General features: G+C 50.9%; 1 protein-coding gene across 9 annotated transcripts in view; it reads right to left on the minus strand.

Annotated features, from left to right (window-relative positions):
* SYT7 (synaptotagmin 7) overlaps window positions 1-20,364 on the minus strand; it is a 304,815-nt gene that overhangs the window by 116,657 nt on the left and 167,794 nt on the right. The window contains exon 1 of one of the 9 annotated variants that reach the window (XM_083165695.1): window positions 5,959-6,262. The exons of 7 other annotated variants lie outside the window; for them this stretch is intronic. In XM_083165695.1, the coding sequence (XP_083021821.1) occupies window positions 5,959-5,984 (26 nt within the window). In that variant the 5' untranslated portion in view covers window positions 5,985-6,262. Of the gene's footprint in view, window positions 1-5,958; window positions 6,263-20,364 lie in introns of those variants that run through there. One more of the 9 variants, XM_083165696.1, reaches the window with a different exon arrangement.

Consider the following 20,364-nt stretch of genomic DNA (forward strand, 5'->3'; position numbering starts at 1 on the left):
AGGGGCAGAGACGTTGCACAGATGCAGATACGCCTGTATACCAATCAATATACACAATCACATCTAGTGCAGTTATGGCCAACTTGCATTCAATTGCATTAACCCCTTCATAGCCAGACATAATCCACATTGAACATAGGGCCCACAGACATTACTGTACAGAAACTGTGGCCAGAGATGTTGTGTGCTACACATACTACTGAAGGGCGGCAGCGTACATCTGTACAACATTCTGCACTGAAATGACAACATTGTGGCAGATATATCAAACCTTGGAGGAGAGTTAACATTGATAAAGTACCAACCAATTAGCTTCTGACATATTTTGAACACGGCCTATAAGATCACAGTCTGATTTGTTTGGTACAGTACTTTTATATCTGTCCATATAATCTCTCTGCAAGCTTTGATACATATCATTATCCCCCATTGTCCCTTTCTTCTGTCCATGCCATTTGCAACACTGTTGTCATGGAGCAGCCAGACAGGGATACTGTCACTTGGTCTACAAGCATTAGGTGGACACCACTAGGTGGACATGACTGAATGTCGACATGACTGAATGTTGACATGCAGGAAGGTCAACATGGGTCTAGGTTGACAGGATCATTAGATCGACACAAGCATTAGGGCAACATGGCAAGGTTGACAGTTAAAAGGTCGACATGGGGTATTTCCAGGTTTTTTTAGGAACCAACATGTGTGCCGACAGGCGGTATTTCATGCCCTACCATCCACTAGGGCGTGGTGGGAGAATAAAATAGTGTGCCAAACGTAGCGAGGCCCCGTGCCCGAAGCATGGTGGGCGCAGCCAGCCATGCGAAGGGACGCGGTGCTACGTTTCAGTGTCCATGACGACTGTGTAGGAATTTGGGACAAAAAAAACCACGAAAAACCCCATGTCGACCTTTTGACTGTTGACATTGCCCATGTCGACATAATACTTGTGTTGACCTATTTACCCTGTCGATCTAATGACCCTGTCGACCTAACCCATGTCGACCTAGTGGTGTCGACCTAATTCTTGTAGACCTAGTTGCTGTCTATTTAATGATCCCATTCCGGAACTCAGTCAGGCTTCCGAAGGACCTTTGCTCTGGAGAAGGTAAGGGTACCTCACACCTTGTATCTGGCTCTAGAAATGGTTAGATACCAGCCCTGCTCACTACTTCCGGCCGTGTCTGGATCACAGTTGCTAAGGCTTTGAAGTCAATTTGTACTGGGGAAAATTCATCCAGAAGTTCAAAGGCGGCCACTGGAGGCTTTCACAGTCTCTCTGTCCTAATTATGTCTGCAATGTCTCTTATGGGCTCCACTCTCCACAGGTTTTCCAAGAAATGATATAAACCCAGCACCACAACAAAGACATCTGTGCATCCATTTTATCGCCAAGCCAAGGACACCTTTCACCTGCAGCTATCTGCAAATAAGTTGCTGCCTGACCCTCCTGACTATCTATTGCTGACAATGCTGGGGGAATATTGGACACTATTACTCACATAAGCCTATACGATTTCCCTGCCAATTCCATTAACAGAAAGGAAAGATAAATGTTTACATAACTCTTTTATCATAAAACTCTGCAGCCCAGCTGACAGCATCACATACACGTACGGGTCCTTTCAGAAATGGGACACAGTGGTTTCCGAAATGCCGTCTTTGTCAGGCCGGCAGAAATGTTTGGAACCTTGCAGCCCCTGGAACCGCTTTAAACTATGACAACTAAGGAAATATACCCGTCTCCCCAGGATTCAATGAGTCTATTAATGTTCTCAGGCGTGTTTGACACTGATTAATCTGTTCTGTAGCTAATACCAGGATGTTTCTTTTTGCATCAATCTGTTGACTGTTCCCATAAACAGACGTTTTCTGTCTTTGGATTTAACGCTGCAGAACTTAAAACTGACCTTTAAATGCGGCATTGGGCAAACATATAGCCTGGTTGTCTGCAGGTATCTAAACGTGCATGGGCTGGAAAATGCTCAGTGTATGCCCATCTAAGCGATTTTGCTGGGGAAGGACGGCTTTCCATAGCAGGCTGATGAGTGCCGGCGGCCAGCGGTGATGCCAGCCTCCGTGAGAACACTGGCCCTGACACTGCAATATAGTTATCCAGCCTGCTGGATATTAAACAACGGGATGAAAGCGACATGCGTGGCTGCACATCGCTATTGCTATGCCCCTACACACACACAGCGATGCCATTTTCTAAGCAATCTAGTGCGATCACTTGCCTGGGGATCGCTTGGTGCGTAGGCCCCCACAAGTTACAAATCACATCTGTCTAGATTCAGTGTGCACAGAGTTGTAACTGCAATCTCCTAGTCTCAATTAGGGTACGCAGACAGTGACAAGATGGTGAATAAGCAGACACATGGAGATGGTCCACGTTACGGGCTTCTTATGGGAGTATCCCGGGCTGATACCTGCTGAAAACTCACTCATATAGGTGGCCATACCACAGGACTGGTGAACTTGGTAAAGATGCATTAGCTGTATTACAGCATTGACAGAGGCTTTCCGCGTGCGTCTCTCAGTCCTAGCACAGCCAGACGCACCAGCATACCTCCCAGCGGCGTAACTATAGCACCGCAGCAGGTGGCGGGGGGGGGGGGCGCTGTGCATGTGGGGGCGCCGGGGGCTGCGGTGCTATAGTTACACCCCCCCCCCCAATCCCCCACAGACTTACCTATCTCGCTGGTCCCGGCGGCTCCGTTCTTCTGCTGAGGACCACCACAAAATGGCGGTCCCCATATAGCACATAGTTCTCTGAAACTGTCTGCTGAATGGGGGCGGCCATTTTGTGGTGGTCCTCAGCAGAAGAACGGAGCCGCCGGGACCAGCGAGATAGGTAAGGCTGCGGGGGATTGGGGGGGGTTTGCATGGGCGGCGCGCGGGGGGCGGGGGGATGTGCTTGGCAGGGCGGCGGCGGGGGGGTACTTGGCAGGGCGGCGGCGGGTACTTGGCATGGGGGGGGGCGCCCAAAACGTAGCTACGCCACTGATACCTCCCAACATGACCCTCTCCAGGAGGGACACAATGCTCTGTTTATAGACTTCTCTCTTAATTTATGCTTGCCATCATCTGTGTAAAACAGGTTTATTGATAAGAAAGGTGTTTAAACACAGGTGATGGCATTCATAAATTAAGAGAGAAGTCCAGAAACAAACCTGTCCTCAAGATCTAGTACCAACAGTTCATGTTTCTCTGGCAACCTGTGGCTCTATAGTAGGAATGAATGCAGCATGTTTGACAATGTGACACTTAGTAATGACCCTATACACGCACCGATTTTGTGTGCTGTGCATTTTGAACTTCAAGCTGCCATGCGATTTTGGACTTGAAGTGGATGCGATGCGATGTACTGTACTTTGCGGGTGCGATGTGAAGCGATTTCAGCCTCTTTTTATTTTTTTTATTTTTTTAAAAAGTTAATAGTTAGAAATGTACATCGCATCGCATTGCATTGCATGTACTATTAAAGTGATGCGATGCGATGCAATGTAGCACAAAAAGTACTGCCTGCAGATACTTTTTTTTTGCTATACAATATTGTACCCGCTGGGACGCTCATCGCATCCCCGCAGGTACACGGTGCGATTATCGCACATGAGATGCGTTTTGAACTTTAAAAGTTCAAAACGCATGCGATAATCACAGCGTTTATGGGAACCTTACAGCTGTGCAGCAGCTAGGTGATCTGGAATATGTGGACTGTTGGTAGAACTTAAGGACCGGTTTGGCCAGCCCTGTATTACAGCATCTACAGAGGCAGAAAGCAGGAAACAGCCCTTGCACAGCCAGATGCACAGATGTATACCGGGTGAAGGGCTTTATAGCAGCATTTGTATCCAGCAATGAACACATCAGTACCAGGCTCATGATGTATTAAATGCGCCACTGTGCATGATTTTAGTTTTTATTACCACGATGCAATAGTAGGCAATGACATTTTACAATGATCACTACGTGTGTGGCATACAAAGGTCTGGATTGATGATTTGTTTTGGAAATATGGCTGTTAACATGTTATCATTTTTTATAGTCCGATGCTAGAAAACAATTATATCTCTATGCGTGCGGCCAGGCTGAATGATCAGTCACTGCTTTCTTGAACAAGCAAACTACAAATGTAACCGATTTAGGGGTATATTTATGAACAAGACATTTGTCAAAGCCGCTGATCATATGGGGATCTGACCGCCGCATTAAAAGCGTCAACTGTAATTAATGCTAAATCAGCGCTTACTTATCGTTTACTACAGTTGCTGTCTGAAATCAATCGGTCAATGCCAGCCATCACCAGAAACTTTTACAAACAGACAGTAAGTGACTCCTCTGTGCTTCAATGGGGAAAACATTTCAAAGATTTCACCCAATTTCCACTGGCGCTGTACACTTTAGACCTTATTCTGGTACACGCAATGCTGCGAATTTCATTGTGTGTGTATGTAACGCCGCCTGCCCCCCCTTGCACGCCACGATCCTTCGCAGGCATGCAGATGGATGTTTTGCATAAACATCCATTCGCATCCTTGGGCGCGGGGGTGAAATTATTCGATGGTCGCTGACCATTGAATGATTTTTTCAGCGCTCGCAGATATAAGACACCTCTGTGTGGGAAACGGGTGGCAGCTGACATCCGCTGACATCCGCGAACCGCCCCCCGCACGCACCGGACCATTACCATGGGACTGCCCAGCGTTTTCATGGAACGCCCATGAAATGCTGGGGCGTGACCCCTCGCTGCCGCCCCACGCCCCCACTGCTAGGTGCGAACGGGACTGCAAACTAGCAGTTTGCTGTGCCCGCCCATACCCAGCATCAGCACATGCGCAGAAATGGACATGCGCAGACGCTGAACATCACTCCCCTGTGCGTACACGCAGGGGAGGGGGGAGGTTGTAATCAGAATCACCCCCTTTGTCCTTCAGAGTAACTGTTGACAAACATGGACTAAATAACCCATCCAGAGCTGGACTCTTATACAGCAAAGCATAGGTGCTGCAACCTCTGCCACAAGTTGGAGTCAGCAGGCAAACAGATGAAATATGTGGTTCGGTAATGGCATAGGGCTCTACGTTCTGCATGAGGTGAAATTCTCAGCATACAGATACACTCTCTGCTGCCATTACAGTCCTATATACTAAGTGTATTCTAAAATAATGGGTATTAAAGAACCGTTCTACAAACCTACTCCCCCGCAGAGACTGTCATCGAGAACAATTTATGCAATAGTTACCCTATCATTATCATGAATGGTTAGCACTCTCTGCTCTGGCAGTCTTAGCCGTTCCTGAGCACACACCGTCCAGTTCTCCTCAGCCTGCTGGGCCCTTGTTCCTGTCTTCCCGAGTGCCCATACAGACTGCTAAAGAGCACTGCCATATAATCCATAGCAAGCAAATGAAGGGTCCTGCACAGCCACACCGCTCTGCCATGAATGACAGCCATGTTAAAGGATTACATACGATCTACACGTAATTAGCCTGTAACATACAGAAAAAACACTCAGGGGTAAATGTATGAAGCTCAGAGAAGTGCTATCTATTCCCATAAAGAACGCCAGGTGCAAGATGATAATGCTCCAGCCAATCAACTCCTATTTGCCAATTTACATATTGGTGCTGATTGGCTGGAGCATTATCACCTTGCACATAGCGTTCTTTATAGGGAAAGATACCACTTCTCCAAGTTTCATATATTATTGACCCCTCAGATCTGTGGCACCTGCATTATAATAGAGAAGGACATTAAATACAGAGGTAAAGCATGATCAAAGGCCAAACGTATCCCTCTGCACCTCCCTAGGTATATATTCGGTCATAACTAAACCATCTTGACCCCAGCACACTATGCCAACAGGCGCCCAATCCTAACATACAATTTGCCCCTTCCTCTGAATAAACAAACAGCTGCAACAACAGGGTGAGGGAAAGAAGCTAGGTCTATTGTTACCTTGCTCTCCTGGTCTTATGAGCCATGGTGGGACAGACAGTCTGATTCGCTCGGTGGTCCTAAGCAGTTGTGTCTCCTCTACAGTCGCAGCTTCTGACTCTGGACCCTCAGAGCTCCCAGATCATTCACAGGAAATCATTACCCCCTAATCAGCATGTTTAACTCCTCTTTGCAGCATTGTGTGGATGGCACTGCTGTATGATGCGTGACTAAATGAGAGCACACGTTAACTGTTGAGTGGCCTGACCACCCGGCCAAGTGCAGTTGTGTGCTTCTGTGCATGCAGCTGGACAGGAATCCCAGGAGCAATTAATATTGATATTGAACATTGCTGATCCGCGCTCTCCGAGGGCAGCCTCCTCTACCCTAAATAGCCACAGTTAACGATGCTTGTGGCAAAACATGTGCGTCACTGCACAGGAGTATAAATAATAAGGCTTGTGTCAGCGATAACATCGCATCTCACTGTTGTGAGAAGAAAATGATGTCATACAGATTAACTCTCCAGCTTCCAGCAAGTCATTACCTACAGTATGGTTTATAATATGCCAGCAGTACATCCCCGGCTTGACAAGTTACATGCAATTGAAGGTCAACATGACCGACACAAGAAATAGGTTAAAATGGCTATGTTGACTCAATACATGTTGACCTACTACCCAAGCCAGACTACACAACACAATGATCTGCCTGTTATCAGTGCTGCTTCCATTCAGTGGTTATCAAATCTGAGGAGCGCTACAGTCATTTACTAACACAGTTCAGTTTGGTAAATCACTCACTAGAAATCTGCAACACAAAAGGCGAATCTATGAATCAGCGAGGAACTTGGCTACATTTTCATTTATCACTCATCTCAATATCGGAATGTGACAGTTGCTATGAACTCTGACCCCACTCAGTGGTGGATTGGGGGCGTCAGGCCACCTGTAGGGAAAACATTGGATGAGTCCCCCATATCTTGATTTCTGATGGGAGGTTCAAGAATTAAACAAGATGAATGAATGGATCCATCCAGCCTTGTGTCAATGGCAGAAGCCGGAGATGGTGGTGGAATGATTTATTGGCACATCTTAAATCCCTTAATACCAAAAGAGCACTGTGTAAGTCCCACAGCCTACCTGAGTATTGCTCCTGACTATGATATAGGCCTCGTGCATGCATTTGTCACCCAGTGCTGCATAGGAAGACACAGCAACAGCTGCTGCCTGACCCACCCATGGGGTCACACAAGCTGGCCACTGCAGCTCTGATACATACCCATGGGGTCACACAAGCTGGCCACTGCAGCTCTGATACATACCCATGGGGTCACACAAGCTGGCCACTGCAGCTCTGATACATACCCATGGGGTCACACAAGCTGGCCACTGCAGCTCTGATACATACCAATGGGGTCACACAAGCTGGCCACTGCAGCTCTGATACATACCCATGGGGTCACACAAGCTGGCCACTGCAGCTCTGATACATACCCATGGGGTCACACAAGCTGGCCACTGCAGCTCTGATACATACCCATGGGGTCACACAAGCTGGCCACTGCAGCTCTGATACATACCCATGGAGTCACACAAGCTGGCCACTGCAGCTCTGATACATACCCATGGGGTCACACAAGCTGGCCACTGCAGCTCTGATACATACCCATGGGGTCACACAAGCTGGCCACTGCAGCTCTGATACATACCCATGGGGTCACAGAAGCTGGCCACTGCAGCTCTGATACATACCCATGGGGTCACACAAGCTGGCCACTGCAGCTCGGATACATACCCATGGGGTCACACAAGCTGGCCACTGCAGCTCTGATACATACCCATGGGGTCACACAAGCTGGCCACTGCAGCTCTGATACATACCCATGGGGTCACACAAGCTGGCCACTGCAGCTCTGATACATACCCATGGGGTCACACAAGCTGGCCACTGCAGTTCTGATACATACCTATGGGGTCACACAAGCTGGCCACTGCAGCACTGATACATACCCATGGGGTCACACAAGCTGGCCACTGCAGCTCTGATACATACCCATGGGGTCACACAAGCTGGCCACTGCAGCTCTGATACATACCCATGGGGTCACACAAGCTGGCCACTGCAGCTCTGATACATACCCATGGGGGTCACACAAACTGGCCACTGCATCTCTGATACATACCCATGGGGTCACACAAGCTGGCCACTGCAGCTCTGATACATACCCATGGGGTCACACAAGCTGGCCACTGCAGCTCTGATACATACCCATGGGGTCACACAAGCTGGCCACTGCAGCTCTGATACATACCTATGGGGTCACACAAGCTGGCCACTGCAGCTCTGATACATACCCATGGGGTCACACAAGCTGGCCACTGCAGCTCTGATACATACCCATGGGGTCACACAAGCTGGCCACTGCAGCTCTGATACATACCCATGGGGTCACACAAGCTGGCCACTGCAGCTCTGATACATACCCATGGGGTCACACAAGCTGGCCACTGCAGCTCTGATACATACCCATGGGTCACACAAGCTGGCCACTGCAGCTCTGATACATACCCATGGGGTCACACAAGCTGGCCACTGCAGCTCTGATACATACAGTATCCTTACTGCACATGCACACGACTGGCCCTGCACTCAAAGTACCGCCCTTAGGTAGTTTGCGTCTCATGCCAATATTACATCATAACCTGAATCGGGCACTATATGCCCGATTATCTTGTAATAGCTACTGCCAGCAAGATAATGTGCCAGGCTGCAAAGCAGACGTCATCTGAATGTGGCTCCATTAACATCTCATTGAGTACAGTGCTCACAAAAGGCCTCAATAGTCAGCACATCCAGGGCTGGTATAAGCCTTCTTGGCACCAAAGGCAAACACCCCCCCCCCCCCTGCCACCAATGTCCACTCCACTCAAGTAAAAGTGTGGAGGTGGCATCTTCCATGTTCCATGTCTGACACCTGCATTAAGTTCAACAAGGATGTCTTCCTCATAGGTATGGAATGCGGCTGTACATGTGCGACAACAGTTACAATACAGCAACATTTCAGTTTTTTATGTCCTTGGCAATGCAATGCACTGGGGGCCCATTCACAAGAGCCAATAAAAAAATGTATAAAAGGCCCGCTTTGCGGTCCACATGTTTACAAACAGTAAATGGCGGTCAACAATCTAATTGGTGGATAGCTCTAGCTATCCACCAATCACACTGAAAGTCGTTCACGGTCTGTCTCCAGACTGTGGGGGCTGGGGTTGAATACAGCCTGGCCACTCGTATTGTGTGACCACTACCCGACCCTACTCGGAGGCCCAGAGAATTGCGGGGCCCTGGGGAGCTGCCCAGTGTGCCACTGCCTATACATTCCGATGGTCCTGCCTCAACTTAGCCTTTCATACCTCCCAACACTGTCCCACCTCATATCAGGACAGCATGTAAGCACTTCATACACACCATTTATACTATCAGCTTAAAAGAATGGTAACTTGGTGCAATCAGCACCTACAGACTGCTACAAGGGGGACATGCTGTCACGACCTCCAAAAATGGGAATGTCCTGCCTTTATCAGGACAATTGTTATTTTCTGGTAACAGTCATGGAATAGTTCAATCACACGATTAATTCTATACAAAGGTTTTATTTCTGGTCATTGATTCCCTTCTGAAACCCATCGTGCTAATCACAATGCAAGTTATCAGCTTGGCTACTCAGTCCATTAGTAATGTATTTGCACATGCGATTCCGAAATGTCACTGCTCAGCCCTGTACGCAGCTTGGTGTTTTTATTAGATAAGTTCTCTTTTTAAAAAAAATATTAGATTGATTTCCTTCAAAATGTTATTTACTAGAGACAGTCAACATATGTCCTCGGTAGAACAATATAGGAGACACAGGCAATGGTAATGGTAGCTATTAGGTGTTGTAACAATACACTCACAAGCACTGTTTGTATGTCATAGATCTCATTAGCAGAGAAAATAATAAAAGTAAGTTTAAAGCAGGCACCAAATACAAAAAAAATCAGGTATGTATTTGTTTAACATAAATCATGGTAATTCTAACAATTGTAATTAGAATTTGTTCCCCTTGCTCATTCTGCTGTTACTAATTTATCACTCTTGACTACCATGGCAACCACAGTCATAAGATGTAGTAATAAGAGAGACTTTCAATGGCCATATAAGTGCTGTTTGTATTATGACACCTTCCCCATGTGCCATCACATGACATAGCTGTGATCTGGTGTCTATGTACGAGACTGATTGTATTAATGTTTGGAAGCCATTTTTGCTTGCTATCCAGAGAGATTTTAAACAGAGATAGTAATTTGCAGAAGGTAAGCTAAATGCATGATTAAAAAAGTACTTAATATACTATTCAAAGAAATGCAAAAGTAAAAACCTTCTGCAGTATGTAGGACATGCATATCCAAACTATGGCCCTCCAGCCGTTGTGAAACTACAAGTCCCATCATGCCTTGCCACAGTTTTGTTATTAGAGAATGTTAAAACTATGGCAAGGCATGCTGGGATGTGTAGTTTCACAACAGCTGGAGGGCCATAGTTTGGACATGCCTGATGTAGGATGTTAGCTGTAACGTGTCCAGCCAACCAATCGCCTTACATTGTCTGGAGGTGAGGGGGTTACGGGTTATCCAGCTTGGATTCATTGCTCTAGGTAGCAGGTATAAATAAGGTGCTGGGAATGCTCAATGTAGAGGGCTCTTAGCATGAGACCCTCCATGACATGCAGGCATTCAGAGCAAAGTGACAGCTTGACCTTCACAAGGGACACAAAGAAGAAGGATCGATGTGCTATAAGTCAGCCTCATGTCCTTTATCCACATGCCTCGGGAATTCAGAGCCTAATTAATAACCCCCTCTTCTCCCACCCAGCACACTCTCACCTCCATATCTGATCCCAACTCTTGCTTTGACACAGTGGAACAAAGCGACTTCTGCTAAGAAGGTGGTAGAGAGCGGAGCGATAAGAACAAGTGTTTTAGAAAAGGCAGTATGCGTCTCTAGGGAAATAAGGAATGTGAATGTACAAAATACTATCTTCATGTAATGTCAGGTATTCCAGGATGAAAGTAGAACTCCCACTGTGATATCCAAGAACATGCAGAATGTGGGTCAATGCATAGATACATGCACTGCAAGGTCAAATCATCTCTGCAGACCAGATGTCCCATGCCGAGGAATACCACGCCACCTGCAATCCTAATGTATTTCAGCTGCACCTGTCTTATTATTGAGGACCTGCACAAGATACAGCTGTAAACTCTCCTGCAATGTGTATAATACATGATTAGAACAAGACTGTACTTCGCTAAAGCACAGTGGGGGAGATTCTCTAAGGTGAAAATGTGGTAAAAACTGGTGGTATCAGGGTTTTTACCGCATTTCGTGATGCTCTAAATCTGGCGATGCCCCATAGAAGCCAATGGGCTTCTAAAGCGAACCCACCGCCGCCCCGCATCGCCCCCTCCCCCCTCACCTGTGTCCAGGCAGCACAGAGCTGTGCTGCCCGGACCTGTGACCTCCTCCCTGCACTGATCCTCTTCCGGGTGCAGGGAAGAGGAGAGCCAGGTGCAGCAGCAGCAGCGCCGGGTGTGGGAGGGAGGGGGGAGCCGCCGGGACCTGCGACTCTCACCGCAAAGGACAGCTCTTAACGCATGAGCTGTCCTTTGCCATAATTATCGCATACGTTAGAACATATGCGATAATTATAATTGCGAGGGGGGCGGAGATTCTTAGAGAATCTCCCCCAGTATGAGTAGGTTGATTGTATTTACTCATACTCCCTGCATAGGATACACACTGACAGTGCTATATTTCAGCAGGAACCAGCAGGAACTCAGTTCCTGAACCTCTAATTAAATATGACATCATCAACTGGGTTCCTGAAACTGTACTGGGACAAAATGTAATTTCCATAAGAAAAGTTTTATTTCAAAGTCCCCTGTGAGTGCCTTCATTTCTAAATACAATATATACAGATCTCTCTCTCTCTCTCTCTATGTCTCTCTCTCTCTCTCTCTCTCTCTCTTTTCATTTAATCGATCCACCCCCACCCCCAGACCCTGAATTCCTGGACCTATTTTTCCAGAAAATAGTACTGCAGATTAATGACCCTGACCCTCCTTAACCTCCCTGGCTGTAATTGCTGCCCTCTCTGGGCTGCACAGGAGATCTCATGTGATTTGCCTAGCGAGCTGACCGGGCAGTGAGACATAGTGCTTCAGCACTAGTTTGATGCACCATGCCAGGTTTGCCGACTTTTTAAATCTCCTCTCCGGGAGAAGCCCGGAGAGGAAACTTGCAGCAGGAGGTTGGGGGCTTGAGCACGACATCATTAAGCCCTGCCCGCATTATGGAAATTACCCGATTCACCAATCACCACGGAGGGGCGGGGCTAAAAATGATGCAATTCTGCCACTTTAGCCCCACCCCCTCATCGGAGATTGGAATATCCCAATATTTAAATAGCGCGGTACGGGGGTAGGTAGCCGCAAACAGGGGGGGGGGGGGGGGGGGAGCAGGCACCCTCAGAAATCGGGAGGGTTGCCCACCTTTCTGGGAGGCCGGGAGGGGGACCCGATTTCGGGGACCCTCCCGGCCATTCCGGCAGGGTAGGCAACCCTGCAATATGCCAGAGCCAGCCTTAGGCATAGGCAAACATGGTAATTTATAATGCCTAGGGGCATGCAACTTATACAACTGAGCCAAGAGCAGTGGGAGCGCCAGTGCGGGATGCAGAGACAGTTGAATCAAAAATGGCACTTTCCCTGTAGGAGTACTGCTGCGCGTGCCCAGCTGCAGCAGATCCTTCTTCCATGGGCCTTAGCAGAATCCAGCACTGACTGTGTGGAGTAATGTGTATAAAGGGCACCACGATGTTAGTACATCTCAGTATTATTGCTTCTTGCTGTGCCTTGGTAAAGAGGCGAAGCAGAAATAGAGCTATAGCACTATAGTACAAATGTATCCATATAGACATTTCCTAATGTCCCATATGAAGCAAACAAGGAAAGGTGAAAGTGGACACATTTGTACATTTACCACAAAGTGAGGGTTCATCTATGAGAAGCCTTTATATTATATCACTTCCAGTCCCAGCACAAGTGAGTGTAATTAGGTGCGAGTATCTTGCATGTAAGTGCGGCGGTATGCTGAATTTGCGGTACGTCCGGACTCGCAGCCACATAGGGATGATGTGTGAATCCAGAAATAGCACAAGCCACAAGAAGGAGAGTTCAGATTCCATTGCCAGAGTTTAAATATGTGAGGGACACATGAGGTTGTAATATATAAAAATCCAACACTCATTATAGGTGTTATGATGTTGTTATGAGCACTCATACAATAAGTGTTAATGTAGAGTATTTCATCCAGTAACCACAAGCGCTGATGGGTGTTACTTATCCTATACCGTATATAGAGCATGCATGGTAGTTAGCTCACATTCCCAGCACATGATTATACTGTGAGTGATTATCTATCAGCAGGGCTAGATTAAGTCTTGTGGGGGGTCTCGGGAAAACTAAATTGTGGGGCTTCCTCCAATAAATTTTGGAACAGAAGTGCCCCCAATGCGTGCCATGCAGTTCCTCTTCAATATTCTCCAGACAGGCTGGGCACCTGTTGTCAGTAACCACAGGGTCAGATTAAGGGGGGTATTCAATCGCTGGCGGCCATCTCCCCACGGGGAAGATGGTCGCTGGGCCCTATTCAATGCTGTCTTCCCTGACAGCATTGAGCAGGGTTTCTCGGCAGAACGAGCTCGACTTCACAAGCTGTCGGGCTCGTTCTGCTGAGAACGGCCGGGAAGTGACGAGCTGCCATCTGCAGCTCGCCTCTTCCCAGCCACGCCCCTTCTCGCTCCCCAGCAGGTAGGACGTTGAATCCCGCCTGCATGTTCTCGGTCGAGCTGACCGAGAATGGGACAGGGTCACGGCAGTCAAGCAAGCTCGACCGCCGTGACCTACACATTGATTACCCCCCTAAATCTGTGAGGGAGCCCTGGGCCTGCTGGGCACCTGTTGTCAGTAATCACAGGCTCAGAATGAATCTGTGCGGGAGCCCTGGGCCTGCTGGGAACATTTGTCAGTAACCACAGGCTCAGAATTAATCTGTGCAGGAGCCCTAGGCCTGCTGGGCACCTGTCATCATTAGCCGCAGGGTCAGACTGGTTCTGTGTGGGAGCCCTAGGCCTGCTGGGCACCTGTTGTCGTTAGCCGCAGGGTCGGACTGATTCTGTGTGGGAGCCCTAGGCCTGCTGGGCACCTGTTGTCAGTAACACAGGGTCAGACTGAATCTGTGTGGGAGCCCTAGGCCTGCTGGGCACCTGTTGTCAGTAACACAGGGTCAGACTGAATCTGTGTGGGAGCCCTAGGCATGCTGGGCACCTGTTGTCAGTAACACAGGGTCAGACTGACTATGTGTGGGAGCCCTAGGCCTGCTGGGCACCTGTTGTCGGTAACCACTGGGTCAGACTGAATCTGTGTGGGTGCCCTAGGCCTGCTGGGCACTTGTCAGTAACACGGGGTCAGACTGAATCTGTGTGGGAGCCCTAGGCCTGCTGGGCACTTGCTGTCAGTAACACAGGGTCAGACTGAATCTGTGTGGGAGCCCTAGGCCTGCTGGGCACCTGTTGTCGGTAACCACAGGGTCAGACTGAATCTGCGTGGGAGCCCTAGGCCTGCTGGGCACCTGTTGTCGTTTGCCACAGGGTCAGACTGAATCTGTGTGGGAGCCCTAGGCCTGCTGGGCACCTGTTGTCAGTAACCACAGGGTCAGACTGAATCTGTGTGGGAGCCCTAGGCCTGCTGGGCACCTGTTGTCGGTAACCACAGGGTCAGACTGAATCTGTGCGGGAGCCCTAGGCCTGCTGGGCACCTGTTGTCAGTAACACAGGGTCAGTCTGAATCTGTGTGGGAGCCCTAGGCCTGCTGGGCACCTGTTGTCGTTAGCCACAGGGTCAGACTAAATCTGTGTGGGAGCCCTAGGCCTGCTGGGCACTTGTTGTCAGTAACACAGGATCAGACTGAATCTGTGTGGGAGCCCTAGGCCTGCTTGGCACCTGTTGTCAGTAACACAGGGTCAGACTGAATCTGTGCGGGAGCCCTAGGCCTGCTGGGCACCTGTTGTCGGTAACACAGGGTCAGACTGAATCTGTGTGGGAGCCCTAGGCATGCTGGGCACCTGTTGTCGTTTGCCACAGGGTCAGACTGAATCTGTGTGGGAGCCCTAGGCCTGCTGGGCACCTGTTGTCGGTAACACAGGGTCAGACTGAATCTGTGTGGGAGCCCTAGGCCTGCTGGGAACCTGTTGTCAGTAACACAGGGTCAGACTGAATCTGTGTGGGAGCCCTAGGCCTGCTGGGCACCTGTTGTCGGTAACCACAGGGTCAGACTGAATCTGTGCGGGAGCCCTAGGACTGCTGGGCACTTGTTGTCAGTAACACAGGGTCAGACTGAATCTGTGTGGGAGCCCTAGGCCTGCTGGGCACCTGTTGTCAGTAACACAGGGTCAGACTGAATCTGTGCGGGAGCCCTAGGCCTGCTGGGCACCTGTTGTCGGTAACACAGGGTCAGACTGAATCTGTGCGGGAGCCCTAGGCCTGCTGCATACCTCCCAACAGTCCCGATTTTAGCGGGACAGTCCCGATTTTAGCGGGACAGTCCCGATTATCAGGGCCTGTCCCGCTGTCCCACCCGCGGGCGGCAGTGTCCCGCGGTGTGGGGGGGCTGTTGGGAGTCCACCCTGTCGGCTTTCTAAGCAGCAGGGAATAAACGCTGTGCGCATGCGCACAGCGTCTATTCCCGCAGCCAGGGGGCTGGGGGCAAGGCTAGAGGCTCACAGAGCCTCTGGGTCATGCCCCCATAGCGGCAAAATGGGGGCGTGGCCTCGCGGGAAAGCTGCGAGTATAGACCACGCCCCCGAATTAGGCCACGCAGGGTCAGACTGAATCTGCGTGGGAGCCCTAGGCGTGCTGGGCACCTGTTGTCGTTTGCCACAGGGTCAGACTGAATCTGTGTGGGAGCCCTAGGCCTGCTGGGCACCTGTTGTCAGTAACCACAGGGTCAGACTGAATCTGTGTGGGAGCCCTAGGCCTGCTGGGCACCTGTTGTCGGTAACCACAGGGTCAGACTGAATCTGTGCGGGAGCCCTAGGCCTGCTGGGCACCTGTTGTCAGTAACACAAGGTCAGTCTGAATCTGTGTGGGAGCCCTAGGCCTGCTGGGCACCTGTTGTCGTTAGCCACAGGGTCAGACTAAATCTGTGTGGGAGCCCTAGGCCTGCTGGGCACTTGTTGTCAGTAACACAGGATCAGACTGAATCTGTGTGGGAGCCCTAGGCCTGCTTGGCACCTGTTGTCAGTAACACAGGGTCAGACTGAATCTGTGCGGGAGCCCTAGGCCTGCTGGGCACCTGTTGTCGGTAACACAGGGTCAGACTGAATCTGTGTGGGAGCCCTAGGCATGCTGGGCACCTGTTGTCGTTTGCCACAGGGTCAGACTGAATCTGTGTGGGAGCCCTAGGCCTGCTGGGCACCTGTTGTCGGTAACACAGGGTCAGACTGAATCTGTGTGGGAGCCCTAGGCCTGCTGGGCACCTGTTGTCGGTAACCACAGGGTCAGACTGAATCTGTGTGGGAGCCCTAGGCCTGCTGGGAACCTGTTGTCAGTAACACAAGGTCAGACTGAATCTGTGTGGGAGCCCTAGGCCTGCTGGGCACCTGTTGTCGGTAACCACAGGGTCAGACTGAATCTGTGCGGGAGCCCTAGGACTGCTAGGCACTTGTTGTCAGTAACACAGGGTCAGACTGAATCTGTGTGGGAGCCCTAGGCCTGCTGGGCACCTGTTGTCAGTAACACAGGGTCAGACTGAATCTGTGCGGGAGCCCTAGGCCTGCTGGGCACCTGTTGTCGGTAACACAGGGTCAGACTGAATCTGTGCGGGAGCCCTAGGCCTGCTGCATACCTCCCAACAGTCCCGATTTTAGCGGGACAGTCCCGATTATCAGGGCCTGTCCCGCTGTCCCACCCGCGGGCGGCAGTGTCCCGCGGTGTGGGGGGGCTGTTGGGAGTCCACCCTGTCGGCTTTCTAAGCAGCAGGGAATAAACGCTGTGCGCATGCGCACAGCGTCTATTCCCGCAGCCAGGGGGCTGGGGGCAAGGCTAGAGGCTCACAGAGCCTCTGGGTCATGCCCCCATAGCGGCAAAATGGGGGCGTGGCCTCACGGAAAAGCTGCGAGTATAGACCACGCCCCCGAATTAGGCCACGCAACCCGAAAATTTCGGCACGCCTACAGACTGAATCTGTGTGGAAGCCCTAGGACTGCTGGGCACTTGTCAGTAACACAGGGTCAGACTGGTTCTGTGTGGGGGACCTAGGCCTGCTGGGCACCTGTTGTCAGTAACACAGCATCAGACTGAATCTGTGTGGGAGCCCTAGGCCTGCTGGGCACCTGTTGTTGTTAGCCACAGGGTCAGACTGAATCTGTGTGGGAGCCCTAGGCCTGTTGGGCACCTGTTGTCAGTAACACAGGGTCAGACTGAATCTGTGTGGGAGCCCTAGGACTGCTGGGCACTTGTCAGTAACACAGGGTCAGACTGGTTCTGTGTGGGGGCCCTAGGCCTGCTGGGCACCTGTTGTCAGTAACACAGGGTCAGACTGAATCTGTGTGGGAGCCCTAGGCCTGCTGGGCACCTGTTGTCGTTAGCCACAGGGTCAGACTGAATCTGTGTGGGAGCCCTAGGCCTGCTGGGCACCTGTTGTCAGTAACACAGGGTCAGACTGAATCTGTGTGGGAGCCCTGGGACTGCTGGGCACTTGTAGGTAACACAGGGTCAGACTGGTTCTGTGTGGGGGCCCTAGGCCTGCTGGGCACCTGTTGTTGTTAACCACAGGGTCAGACTGAATCTGTGTGGGAGCCCTAGGCCTGCTGGGCACATGTTGTCAGTAACACAGGGTCAGACTGAATCTGTATGGGAGCCCTAGGCCTGCTGGGCACTTGTTGTCAGTAACACAGGGTCAGACTGAATCTGTGTGGAAGCCCTAGGACTGCTGGGCACTTGTCAGTAACACAGGGTCAGACTGAATCTGTGTGGGAGCCCTAGGACTGCTGGGCACTTGTCAGTAACACAGGGTCAGACTGATTCTGTGTGGGGGCCCTAGGCCTGCTGGGCACCTGTTGTCAGTAACACAGGGTCAGACTGAATCTGTGTGGGAGCCCTAGGCCTGCTGGGCACCTGTTGTCGTTAGCCACAGGGTCAGACTGAATCTGTGTGGGAGCCCTAGGCCTGTTGGGCACCTGTTGTCAGTAACATAGGGTCAGACTGAATCTGTGTGGGAGCCCTAGGACTGCTGGGCACTTGTCAGTAACACAGGGTCAGACTGGTTCTGTGTGGGAGCCCTAGGCCTGCTGGGCACTTGTTGTCAGTAACACAGGGTCAGACTGAATCTGTGTGGGAGCCCTAGGACTACTGGGCACTTGTCAGTAACACAGGGTCAGACTGATTCTGTGTGGGGGCCCTAGGCCTGCTGGGCACCTGTTGTCAGTAACACAGGGTCAGACTGAATCTGTATGGGAGCCCTAGGCCTGCTGGGCACTTGTTGTCAGTAACACAGGGTCAGACTGAATCTGTGTGGGAGCCCTAGGCCTGCTGGGCACCTGTTGTCGTTAGCCACAGGGTCAGACTAAATCTGTGTGGGAGCCCTAGGCCTGCTGGGCACTTGTTGTCAGTAACACAGGGTCAGACTGAATCTGTGAGGGAGCCCTAGGCCTGTTGGGCACCTGTTGTCGTTAGCCACAGGGTCAGACTGAATCTGTGTGGGAGCCCTAGGCCTGATGGGCACTTGTCAGTAACACAGGGTCAGACTGGTTCTGTGTGGGGGCCCTAGGCCTGCTGGGCACCTGTTGTCAGTAACACAGGGTCAGACTGGTTCTGTGTGGGGGCCCTAGGCCTGCTGGGCACCTGTTGTCAGTAACACAGGGTAAGACTGAATCTGTGTGGGAGCCCTAGGCCTGCTGGGCACCTGTTGTCAGTAACACAGGGTCAGACTGAATCTGTGTGGGAGCCCTAGGACTGCTGGGCACTTGTCAGTAACACAGGGTCAGACTGGTTCTGTGTGGGGGACCTAGGCCTGCTGGGCACCTGTTGTCAGTAACACAGCATCAGACTGAATCTGTGTGGGAGCCCTAGGCCTGCTGGGCACCTGTTGTTGTTAGCCACAGGGTCAGACTGAATCTGTGTGGGAGCCCTAGGCCTGTTGGGCACCTGTTGTCAGTAACACAGGGTCAGACTGAATCTGTGTGGGAGCCCTAGGACTGCTGGGCACTTGTCAGTAACACAGGGTCAGACTGGTTCTGTGTGGGGGCCCTAGGCCTGCTGGGCACCTGTTGTCAGTAACACAGGGTCAGACTGAATCTGTGTGGGAGCCCTAGGCCTGCTGGGCACCTGTTGTCGTTAGCCACAGGGTCAGACTGAATCTGTGTGGGAGCCCTAGGCCTGCTGGGCACCTGTTGTCAGTAACACAGGGTCAGACTGAATCTGTGTGGGAGCCCTAGGACTGCTGGGCACTTGTAGGTAACACAGGGTCATACTGGTTCTGTGTGGGGGCCCTAGGCCTGCTGGGCACCTGTTGTTGTTAACCACAGGGTCAGACTGAATCTGTGTGGGAGCCCTAGGCCTGCTGGGCACATGTTGTCAGTAACACAGGGTCAGACTGAATCTGTATGGGAGCCCTAGGCCTGCTGGGCACTTGTTGTCAGTAACACAGGGTCAGACTGAATCTGTGTGGGAGCCCTAGGACTGCTGGGCACTTGTCAGTAACACAGGGTCAGACTGAATCTGTGTGGGAGCCCTAGGACTGCTGGGCACTTGTCAGTAACACAGGGTCAGACTGATTCTGTGTGGGGGCCCTAGGCCTGCTGGGCACCTGTTGTCAGTAACACAGGGTCAGACTGAATCTGTGTGGGAGCCCTAGGCCTGCTGGGCACCTGTTGTCGTTAGCCACAGGGTCAGACTGAATCTGTGTGGGAGCCCTAGGCCTGTTGGGCACCTGTTGTCAGTAACATAGGGTCAGACTGAATCTGTGTGGGAGCCCTAGGACTGCTGGGCACCTGTTGTCAGTAACACAGGGTCAGACTGAATCTGTGTGGGAGCCCTAGGCCTGCTGGGCACTTGTTGTCAGTAACACAGGGTCAGACTGAATCTGTGTGGGAGCCCTAGGACTGCTGGGCACTTGTCAGTAACACAGGGTCAGACTGATTCTGTGTGGGGGCCCTAGGCCTGCTGGGCACCTGTTGTCAGTAACACAGGGTCAGACTGAATCTGTATGGGAGCCCTAGGCCTGCTGGGCACTTGTTGTCAGTAACACAGGGTCAGACTGAATCTGTGAG

The sequence above is a fragment of the Crinia signifera genome, chromosome 11, assembly GCF_055691185.1.
Source record: "Crinia signifera chromosome 11, ASM5569118v1, whole genome shotgun sequence".
In the NCBI taxonomy this organism is placed as follows: domain Eukaryota; kingdom Metazoa; phylum Chordata; class Amphibia; order Anura; family Myobatrachidae; genus Crinia; species Crinia signifera.